General features: G+C 30.8%; 3 protein-coding genes across 3 annotated transcripts; all 3 read left to right on the top strand.

Annotated features, from left to right (window-relative positions):
* Positions 1–7963: 7963 nt before the first annotated feature.
* On the top strand, positions 7964–9631 carry LOC111309469 (uncharacterized). The gene has a single exon (XM_022908516.2). It carries the CDS (start codon positions 7964–7966, stop codon positions 9629–9631), a length of 1668 nt encoding a protein of 555 aa, XP_022764251.2.
* On the top strand, positions 8531–11481 carry LOC111309742 (putative LRR receptor-like serine/threonine-protein kinase At3g47570). The gene is made up of 2 exons (XM_022908746.2): positions 8531–10688; positions 10870–11481. The coding sequence occupies exons 1-2, from the start codon at positions 10421–10423 to the stop codon at positions 11235–11237; spliced, it is 636 nt and encodes a 211-aa protein (XP_022764481.2). The 5' UTR covers positions 8531–10420; the 3' UTR covers positions 11238–11481.
* LOC149513289 (putative receptor-like protein kinase At3g47110) lies at positions 9930–10389 on the top strand. Its single transcript, XM_089748171.1, has 2 exons — positions 9930–10280; positions 10339–10389. The coding sequence occupies exons 1-2, from the start codon at positions 9930–9932 to the stop codon at positions 10387–10389; spliced, it is 402 nt and encodes a 133-aa protein (XP_089604297.1).
* Positions 11482–11674: the final 193 nt, after the last annotated feature.

Below are 11674 nucleotides of genomic sequence, written 5' to 3'. Positions count from 1 at the left end.
GATTCATATATTTAAGTAAGATAATAAATCATTTGAATTAAGTGATTGGTGTCATTTCTACCAAAAATGACCACAATTAGCACTCGAGAAGACTGATACTGACAAGAAATTGATGCAAGGGCGACCTTGAAGTAAACGCTGGAGACAAAGCTGACTGTCCCATGAAGCAAGCCGTTGAACTGGCTCGTTCCTCCAGAATAAAAGTCAACAGAAATTTGGCAAATATGACAATCAAAGAAAAATAGAGCCGCACATGACAACAAAACCATTGAACCAAAGAAAAAATGAAGCTGGCTTTGTTACACTTTTCCACAACTTCCATCTTTCAATTGTATTAATTTAGACGATGTATGAATAGCAACAAGTATATCAAAATATTTGAAAGAAAAATATATTAATTATATATATTTCTTGTAGTAAAAACATTAATGATTAATTCTTAATCAATGTTAATAGTGAAATAAAAAACGATAAAAATAAAATCCTGAGTGAACTAATATGAAAGATGGAGTCAATCATCTTTTGTTATAATCATACATTATATCAGTTTGAACTTTAATCAAACATATAAAGAATAGAGAATTATAAGTGTCGAAGTCAAACTTCAAATTTACGAAATTCGCCACTTAAAAAAAGTGTTACTAAAAAAAATGTGAAAAAATTATTTGGACGACATTATGTCATATATTTAATGGCAGACATCTCTCGGAAAGGATGCAATTAGCTCCATAATTTTCTCAACTGATAATGATGAGAAATTGATGTACAGGCGACCTCGAAGTAAACGCTGAGACAATGCTAATTGTCCCGTGAAGAACGTAGCTGAACTAGTTCGTTCCTCCAGAAGAAAAATCAAGAATTTTGGGAAATCTGATTTAAACTCCTGTCAAACAATCAAAGAAATAGCAAATTCTAACAAATGCTTGACGTCAAAATTCAACTGACCCTATGTTTTCTTGAGTATCAAAAAAGGAGAGGAAAATAGACCCACCGAACAAAACCATTGAAAGGCAGAGGATTAATGAGGTGGGTTCGCCCTTGGAACACAGGATCAGATCGTTACATATTTGACTGAAGTTATGGGGCTGGCTTTGTCCACTTAATTGGAATGACTGGGATGCAGCCTAAAGGTTTTAAATTTTGAATGTGTTGATTATAATCTTACATAAATTGACATGAACAAATTATACTAAGATCTTTGGTGTAATCAAATTCCTTATTGCTGGTGATAGACTGATGTCCTAAGTTCAGAAATAAAAATTGTGACAATTTGAGTTAAAAACTGAGGATCCAACGGTAATTCTATAAAAAAAATAGATTTTATCCTTACTTTTTAAATAATAGAAAGGATATTTGACTTTAAATCATGAGTTAGTGTTATCATAAGTTCACGTTTGTCAAGTTTCATCACTTTATTAAGGAAGGTTTTAGAAATATAAAACCATTTTGTGACCCGTTTTCAAATGCATGACTTGGAAAGGAAAGAAATAACAGAGGCATAAGAAAATAAGATTCAAATCCCCTTGAAGGATTTTTGTGTCTACGTGGTTAATGGGCCAATCCCCTTGAAAGATAGCCACTCTCGAGCAATTAATAAGACAAAAGCTTCTTAAAATTCATTTATCCGAGAATTAAATATAGTTGAAATATCAGATAAATTTAGTCATAATCTCATCTTAAATCAAAGAATGTTAAGTAATAAACATATTATTCTTGAGATATAAAATAATAGAGTGCTAGACTTTTAATTATAACAATCAGGTTCAATTCTTAACAATTTTAAATATTAAAAAATATATAATTAGATGTAAAAATTTTATTCATGAAATATAGACACAAAATTAAAAACTTAAACTAAATCTAATATTCTTACAGATTTAATCCTTCAATTCACGAAAAGGGAATGGGAATTGCGTTTAGGATGCTCTACTTAACTATCCTCATATATATAAAAGAATAGATTTAATTATTTATTTATTTTATATTTATATATATGTATTATATTAAAAAAGATATTATTTAATACTTTTATTTAATAAAAAACTACATTTATATATAACTAAATTATAATTTTTATTAAAAAAATAAATACATTTATATTTATCTATATATTATCATCTATTAAAACTTGATATAAAAATTTTATTTCTCTTAATTTTAAAAGATAATATGTCAACGAAATGCAAATCTAATTTTAGTTAACTACAATATTTATATAGTTTTTATAGATACCCAATGAAACCCTGTTTAAAAATGGCTCAAAAGAAGCAGCCCATTTAACAAAACCAAAGAAGATTCTAAGAGTGATCGCTTTCCATTTTAGCCCCCGTTGAGACAAAGACTTCGGACCGACAACTTCCACAGACCTTTTTTTTTTGTTTTTTTTTTGTTTTTGGTTAACAATTTGACGTGTTTGTACAAGACCTTGCCAGAAACAAAACAATGGCAACGTTACCCGACTCGTTTGTCGTAATGATTTTATGTTTGTTCGACAAAATTTAAAAGTAAAAAAATATATTATTATCTATTTTTTTTTATTAAATGTGATTAGTTATTTATTAAAATATATTTTTTAATAAAATTTTAAAATTTATTAAAATTTATTAAAAAAATAATTTTGAAGTCTACAAATCAATCTGAGTTTAAAAATCGATTACATGTTAAAAAATATTAGCATCTTTATAACGTTTGTTTAAAATGATATCAATTAATTACGTGTTATCTATTGATTTTGATTAAAATAATCTTATTTTTTATATTTAAAAATAATTTTCTTAATTTCCTTCATTTATTGAAATTTTGGTTTTTTCTTTTTTTCATACCTTTTATTATTTATTGTTCCATTTTTATTCAAAAATAAATTAGAACTTTTTTATTTAAGTAATTCTTAAAATGTTTCAATACATTAATAACATTAAAAAAAAAATTTCTCACTTAGAAATTTCTTAAATATCACTTATCGGAATACCTTAAAATTTCATCCTCGGAGATTCAAATTTTTTTTTTGTAAAATCTATGTAATGCAAAAAATGCTAATATGTTGATGCACACATTTTATTCTCTTTTTTAAAAATTTTATTAATCTTATTTATTGAATTATTATTTAAGTTTTTGAAGAAAAGAGTAATTTTTATTATATTGAAAATTTTTTATAAATGTTTTAATATACTGATAATATTTAAAACATCTTCTCACCTAAAGATTTTTTAAAGCATCTTTACTCAAAATACTTTTAGAATCCCGTCATCAGATAAAAATTTTTTTTTCATTTTTTATCACCTTATTTTTAATTTATTAGTTAATTTTTATTTATTATTTTATTATTAAAAAAAATTTTATTGTATTGAAATTTTTTTTATAAATACTCAAATACACTAGTAGTATTTTAAAAAATCTTCTCACCTAGAGATTTCGCAAGTATCACTACTCAAAGTACTTACGAATCTCATCGTCGGATAAAAAAATTTTTTTTTACATTTTTTATTTTTTTAATATTATTAGGTTTATTTTAAAATTAACAAAAGTATAAAAATTTTAACTACATATTTCATTATTTTTTTATTTACTTCAACAAAATTTATTCTAACAAATATAAATATTTTAATATACATAAATATTATTAAAATAATATATTAAAAAATTCAAAAAAAATTACCTGAATAAGACCAGTCAACGATCCGATAAATGTGAGTTCGATCGGTTTGGCAGCTCAGTCCGGTTTGGTTTGATCTGGACTAGTCAAAAGTCAGTTGAAAAACGAGTCGTTAGGTCGGATGCACCGACCCCGGGTCCAGTTTTTGATTGACGCACGGATCCTAAGCTTAAAACGGCGTCGTTTTGGGCTTTTAAATGAAACGGCGTCGTTTTAGAGCTATTTTTTTATATAAAAGTCAGAAATTTTTTTTAACACATTTGTCCCTCCTTCTCAAAAAAAAAAAAAAACCCTTTCCCTTCTCACCCCCCTTTTTTTAGACAAATCAAGGTAGGTGATCATTCGTCGTGATGGCCACTGTATTCTTTACCATTGACAAGCTCCTATCGTTGTCGTCGATGCCGAAAATTTTAAAAAAAAAAACACGAAAATACTCCCCACGCTCTCCTCTACCCTAATTTGACCATTTTTTTCACCAAAAGAGATCTCAAATCTCCTAGAACTACCCTCTAACTTTTGGCCAAACCTTTTTTTTGTGGCTTACATTTTTTTTATTTGTTTTGTTGGCGTTGGGTTCCTTTACTATAAGGACTATATTTTTTTTTTGTTGTTTTTTTTATTTTTTTTTGACAAAAAGCTTTTTTTTTTTCTTTTAGATTAATAAAAAAAAAAACTTTAGCAGGGCTTCCTCCATCTCTCCTTTGTTGCTAGTTCTATGGCTCTATTTATAGAGCAAAAAAAAAATCAAAATCTTAAAAAATATAAAATTTTGGCTGCTTAAGATTAAGGCAGCTACCGGCTATCAAAACAACTACCGGTGACTGTCAAAACCATTGGCAATGCAACTGCAAGTGATTGTCAGAGTCGCTGACAGTGCGACTGTCGATGGCTGACAGAAAAATTACCAAAAAATAAAAAAGAATAAATAAATAAATAAATGGTGTCTACATCGTTCACTCAGCTAGGCGCCCACTCGGTCAACTCTGTCGAGTCAGTTCCACACCAGGTCCGTCTTAGTCTTATTCTCTCCTTCTAGCACTGATTCATATATTTAAGTAAGATAATAAATCATTTGAATTAAGTGATTGGCATAATTTCTACCAAAAATGACCACAATTAGCACTCGAGAAGACTGATGCTGACGAGAAATTGACGCAAGGGCGACATTGAAGTAAACGCTGAAGACAAAGCTGACTGTCCCGTGAAGCAAGTCGTTGAACTGGTTCGTTCCTCTAGAATAAAAGTCAACAGAAATTGGCAAATATGACAATCAAAGAAAAATAGAGCCACACATGACAACAAAACCATTGAACCAAAGAAAAAATGAAGCTAGCTTTGTAACACTTTTCCACAACTTCCATGTTTCAATTGTATTAATTTATACGATGTATGAATAGCAACAAATATATCAAAATATTTGAAAGAAAAAATATATTAATTATATATATTTCTTGTAGTAAAAACATTAATGATTAATTCTTAATCAATGTTACTAGTGAAATAAAAAATGACAAAAATAAAATCATGAGTGAACTAATATAAAAGATGGAGTCAGTCATCTTTTGTTATAATCACACATTATATCAGTTTGAATATGGTTTTAAAAGTATTGAAGACTGGACCACTTTCTTTAAGATGAGATTGTGGTTTGGTAGAGGGAAAGACCTGTGATTAAAAAGTAATGGAGATATTTTTATTTATATCAGTGTAATTTTTATACTAAAATTAAAAATATTATTTTAATTCAAATTAAATAGGAATTTAATTTTGATATAAAAATAAAAATATATAAAATTTATGCTGGTGTAACTAGATCATTATTTATAAACTAACACATGTATCTTTCAAATAAATCTAGGATTTACATGATTACTTTATTTTTAATTATTTTGCATTAATTATCTTCTTAATTATTTAATTCAAAATCATTAAAATTTTTAATCATAAATTAATTTTAATGTGTATTCCAATTAAAAAAAACAAATTTTTAAATTTAAAAGAGACCAAAATTTATTGAAGTAAATCATAAAATACATGAATACAAATAATAAAAAAATATATGAAAGTTAAAATAAAATAAAAAAAGGTTGCTTTTAATAAAAATAAGTGGCATAAAAAAGTTAAAACTACGAACTAATGTGATTCTTATTTTTAAGTTTTTTATACAATCGATTCTAAAATTATGAAGTAAAAAGATTAATTTGTTGTTGTTATTGTCAAATTAATTTTAATGTGCATTGATTACTTAAAATGAAAATGAAAATTTTTTGTACAAGAGAGATTAAACTTTATTCGAATATACGAAGGAAAGAGAATTACAAATACGGAAGATCCAACTTCAAATTTACGAAAATTCATCCCTTAAAACAAGTGCTACTAAAAAAAAGGGTGAAGAAGACATTACATGTCATATATTCAATAGCAGACATCTATTTGAAAGGACCAATTAGCTCCATAATCTATGAACTGATAATGATGAGAAATTGACGCACAGGCGACCTTGAAGTAAACGCTAGAGACAATGCTAAATGTCCCATGAAGCACGTAGTTGAACTAGTTCGTTCCTCCAGAATACAAGTCAACAGAATTTTGGAAAATCTGATTTAAATTCCTTTTGTCAATCAATCAAAGAATAGCAATTTCTAACAAATGCTTGACGTTAAAATACAACTGACCCTATGTTTTCTCAAGTATCACTACAAGTAATAAGATTCCTTGTTACCAATGTCCTAAGTTGAAAAATAAAAATTGTGATAAATTGAGTTAAAAATTGGGAATCCAACGGTAATTTTATCATAAAAAAAAAAAAAAAGATTTCATCTTTATATTTTAAATAATGAAAAGGATATTTGACTTTAAATCATGAGTTAGTGTTACCATAAGTTCATAGTTATCAAGTTTCATCACTTTATTAAGGAAGGTTTGAGAAATATAAAACCATTTTGTGATCCATTTTCAAATGCATGATGAAAAAAGAAAGAAATAACAGAGACATAAGAAAATAAGACTACAATTATAATTTTACATTAAGAAAAATGTTTTGACTTTAATTCTTTTATATTAAAATTAATTAATGTAAAATTTATAATAGAGAGAGAGTAGAAAAAGTAGTAATTTTGTGGTTTTATAAAAAAGAAAGACAACATATATACTTTTGAGATAGCACCAAATGAAATATGGATTTTCAACTGGGGATGGAGCATATGTTTTCAATAAAATAACACAAATTGTAACATTAATAGTTATAATAAAACTTTAAAGCAACAAAAATAAAATTATTATCAGAATTAAACTACATAGTACAACTCAATGAATTGTAATATATAGTAACAAACATAATATTGAATTAGAATATATATATATATATATATATATATATCATGAATATGAAACTTAACTTAAATAATTTATAATTCTAGTAAGATCGAGATTCCATCCCATGACTTACAAATTTATTTTCTCAATTTTTCTTTAAATCTTGACTTCCTTTTATGTAATATATGTATATCGTGCTAAATACAATAAATTATGAATAGTAAAACATGTAAAACTTAATTAATAATATTTCAAAAGCTTAACAAAAATATTAGCAGTAATTAGTAGTTGTAGGCTTGCAGCAAGAGAGAAAATATATATTTTATTTAATAACAAACTAAAACATATTATTTTGAATCTTTGCTCAAGTTTTATGAGCCAAATATATGCAAGACAACCTTACTTATTCGTGAGAGTTATGTGCTTGATGGGTTTAACGGTTGTGCATTTGGAAGCGTCTTGGGCACTTGCGTTAGCTCTGACTCTCCTCTTGAGCTTTACTTCACAAGGTCCTAAATCACTTGGTTCAGCAGCCTTACTTGATCAGTTCAAGACCAAGAATATTACCGGTGATGGTGATCCGAACGGTGTTCATTTTTGCCAATGGCATGGTGTTACATGCAATCGCCGACATCAAAGAGTGATGACCAAGTTAGAATTGCAATCACCAAACAAAGGTAAAGGATTCCATATGAATTTATCATCCAAACTTTAATTAATCTGATAGATTTTCACTAGATAGTTAGAAGCTTTGCTTGTTATAATTTTATAATTCTAGCCAAACAAATGCCTTTTTTTCTTCTATTTTTGGATCAAAGTAATTTTCTTTGCAAACTATCAATTATTCAAGAGTAGAAATTACCCCACAATGTCAAGAAATTGTGCTTTGAAAGTAATGATGTTTTACAGATCATAATGCTAAAAAAAAAGAAAAAAAAAAGCTTTTTAGTTATTGTTAATGAACCAAGCCCCGCCAATTAAAACCTACACTCAATGATGGGCATTGTATTCTGCTTGATGGGATTCCCAACCATATGTGTCTCCGTTTCTTTCCCCCTTTTGCATTGTTGTTTATTAATCCTTCTGTTTAGTTTCAACCTGCAAATTGCTAACTTATTTGGTATAGCAAGCTTTAGAGTTGGTGGAAATGAAACGGATCAACAAGCTTTGCTGGAGTTCAAAGCCAAGATCAGTAGTGATCAGCTTGGGGTCATGCATTTGTGGAACAATTCAGTCCATTTCTGCCATTGGCCTGGAATTACATGCAGTCGCAGACGTCAGAGAGTAATCGAGTTAGACTTGCAATCATGGAAACTAATGGGGCCTATCTCACCATTTATTGGAAACTTGAGCTTTCTAAAAGTGTTAAATCTTCAAAACAATAGCTTCAGCAATGACATTCCACAAGAAGTTGGCCGTTTGCGTAGATTGCAAGAGTTGAAACTTTCCAACAACTCCATAGTTGGTGAAATTCCTTCCAATATTTCTGGTTGCTCTAAACTTAGAGTTATTGAGCTTTCAAACAACCAACTAGTTGGAGAAATTCCTGTTGTTATTGGCAGCTTGGCAAACCTAAAAGTAGTCTATTTATACTGCAACTGTTTAAGTGGTAGTATCCCGCTTTCCTTTGGGAACCTAACATCTTTGGAGATACTTTCTCTGGCTACAAACACATTGAGCAGGGCTATTCCTGAAACTCTTGACCAACTCGCAAATCTTACATTTTTTTCCGTGGCAGAAAATGAACTTTCTGGTCTTGTTCCTTCCTCTCTTTTCAATCTCTCCAATCTAAAAACTCTTGATATTGGCTCAAACCGAATTCAAGGTACTCTTCCTTGGGACCTAGGATTCACCATACCATCTCTTGAAATACTTGCTGTTAGTAATAACCAACTCACTGGGACGTTGCCTACTTCAATATCCAATGCCTCAAATCTCCTACAACTTGAAGTTGTGCTAAACAAGTTTACTGGAAATTTGCCTTCCTTTGACAAGCTGGAAAAGCTACAGTGGTTTGCCATTGCTGGCAACCTTCTTGGAAGTAGGGGAGCCGATGACTTGAACTTTCTTTGCACGTTGACCAATGCCACAGGCCTACAGGTGTTGAATATGAACGATAACACTTTTGGTGGGGTAATACCTGAGTGCATAAGCAATTTGTCAATAAATCTGGAAATTTTTACCATAGATGGTAATGAAATATGGGGAAGAATTCCAGCTGGGATCGGGAATCTCATCAACTTGGAACTGATAACAACATATAACAATCAATTATCAGGTCACATTCCCCCTATAATCGGAGTGCTCCAGAAGCTACAGGTGTTCGATGTAAGAGAAAATTCTCTGTCCGGGTGTATTCCCCTTTCTTTTGGAAATTTAACGATGTTGATCAATCTGAATTTAGGTCACAACAATTTTCAGGGCATCATTCCTCCGAGTCTTAGTAAATGCAAAGGTCTGATTTCATTGGATCTTTCTAATAACAACCTCACTGGTTCTATACCCCCAGAATTAGCTGGTCTCTCATCCTTGTCCATTGCTCTAGACTTATCTTCAAATCTTTTGACTGGTGTACTTCCCACTGAAGTAGGAAATTTGAAAGATCTTGGTGCATTAGATGTTTCTCGGAACGTTATCAGGTGTGCTTCCAAGCACTCTTGGTAGTTGTATTAGACTGAAGGAACTAGTTCTAGGGGGCAATTTTATCCAAGGGTCTATTGCTAACTCTTTGAGGTCATTGAGAGGTCTTGAAGTTTTAGAACTTTCTCTCAATAACCTCTCAGGTGAAATTCCAGATTTTTTGGAGAGTTTTGGGTCATTGAAAATTTTGAATCTTTCTTATAATGATTTTGAAGGTGCTGTACCAACTGAAGGAGTTTTTAGGAACTCAAGTGCTACTTTCATCCAGGGAAACAGTAAGCTTTGTGGAGGCTCACCTGAGTTCCACTTGCCTAGATGTAAAATGTCGTCTAGGAGTAGAACCAGCTTGCCAAAAATAATAATTGTTATTGTTTCTGGAATTATAGGAGTAACATTGGCCTTCTCCTTGCTTGTTCTCGTTTGGTTTAGGAAGAAAAGAAAGCAGCCTACAGCTAACTATTTGGAAAATTCACCTTTACAGTTATCTTACCAAAGCATCCTAAAAGCTACCGACGGATTCTCATCAGCAAATTTGGTAGGTGTCGGTAGCTTTGGCTCTGTATATAAGGGAATTCTCGAAGACAATGGAACACTTCTTGCTGTCAAGGTGTTTAATCGTTTGAGCCACAGAGCATCCAAGAGTTTCATACGCGAATGTGAGGCCCTGAGGAAAGTAAGACATAGAAATCTTGTCAAGATCTTAACTGCCTGCTCGAGTGTTGATTATCAAGGCAAAGATTTTAAGGCTCTTGTTTATGAGTTCATGGTCCATGGAAGCCTAGAAGATTGGTGCATCCATCTGTTGGCACGAACATGGCAGAGGAGCCACCAAAGAAGTTGGAGTTTTCTCAGAGATTGAATGTTGCTGTTGATGTTGCTTGCGCATTGGAGTATCTTCATCATCATTGTGAAACATCAATTGTTCATTGTGACCTCAAACCAAGCAATATTCTACTTGATGATGAAATGGTTGGCCATCTAGGTGACTTTGGATTAGCAAAATTCATGTCAGCTGATGCGCAAAATTACTCTACAAGCCTATCAAGCTCATTAAGAGGAACTATTGGTTATGTTGCACCAGGTAAATACACACTTCTATTCATTCCTATCAATGTAAGATATAATCCTTAAAGTAACTTCCACATTAATCCAAGCTAACTCATCATCTCGATTAAGAGTTCGGGTATGAAACAGTCATCTTAATACATTATATGCGATATCCTTTACCATGATTGAAAATTTGTGATGAATAAAAATTGCAGAATATGGCTTGGGAAATAAGGTATCTACCTATAGTGATGTGTACAGCTATGGCATCCTTTTGTTGGAGATGTTTACTGGGAAGAGGCCGACCGATGAAATGTTAAAAGAGGATTTGAACCTCCACAACTACGTTAAGGTGGCTTTACCAGAAAGAGTGGCTGAGATTACAGATCCCATTCTTCTTCAAGAAATAGTCAATCAGAGCAAGCAGAGAGATGAGAGATTCCTTCAGTGCTTTATTTCAATATTTCGTATTGGAGTCACTTGTTCTGCTAAATCGCCAAGCGAGCGAATGAACATGACTAATGTTACAGCTGAGCTTTGTTCCGTCAGAGATAAGCTTCTTCCAACTCGATTACCCCACTGAATGCAACATTATCATTTCCAATTGCTTTGCAACTTGTTCTTCTTCTCTCGTTACAGTCAAAGTAGAACATTTCTAGTGTTTCAGCCTTGTGATTGTACTAGTAATTCTGCTACATTACAGTTTCTACCTGCTTAATCAGTGTTGTGATGATTTTTGTTCCTTCTTTTCTGTTTCTCCTTCATTTTTGCGTAAGGAAATTGCTGAAACTACTTCTCTTTTGTGGGTAACTGAAACAAGAGCTAGACTACAACAGCATCTGCCATTTTCTTGGCAGACATTCCAGTTTCTCTCATGTCCATGATAGGCCAAGACAGTTAATTTTGAAGTTGTATAAGCTCAGTTGGAAATGATAAAACAACACCATTAAAACTTCATTATACAAAGAATAAATTTTTTTACCTTATTTCTTTATAAATTTTTTTACCTTATTTCTTTCA

This window comes from Durio zibethinus, chromosome 19 (assembly GCF_047325235.1).
Source record: "Durio zibethinus cultivar Kanyao isolate XHJ-2024 chromosome 19, ASM4732523v1, whole genome shotgun sequence".
Lineage (NCBI taxonomy): Eukaryota > Viridiplantae > Streptophyta > Magnoliopsida > Malvales > Malvaceae > Durio > Durio zibethinus.
Note: the sequence above shows the minus strand (reverse complement) of the source record. Positions and strands in the feature narration are given on the sequence as shown.

Coding starts and splice junctions, on each gene's coding strand:
- LOC111309469 (XM_022908516.2), top strand. CDS start 7,964: ATGGGCATTGTATTCTGCTTGATGGGATTCCCAACCATATGTGTCTCC.
- LOC149513289 (XM_089748171.1), top strand. CDS start 9,930: ATGTCGTCTAGGAGTAGAACCAGCTTGCCAAAAATAATAATTGTTATT. Junction 10,281..10,338: donor AATGTGAGGCCCTGAGGAAA/GTAAGACATAGA, acceptor TTGATTATCAAG/GCAAAGATTTTAAGGCTCTT.
- LOC111309742 (XM_022908746.2), top strand. CDS start 10,421: ATGGCAGAGGAGCCACCAAAGAAGTTGGAGTTTTCTCAGAGATTGAAT. Junction 10,689..10,869: donor TATTGGTTATGTTGCACCAG/GTAAATACACAC, acceptor TAAAAATTGCAG/AATATGGCTTGGGAAATAAG.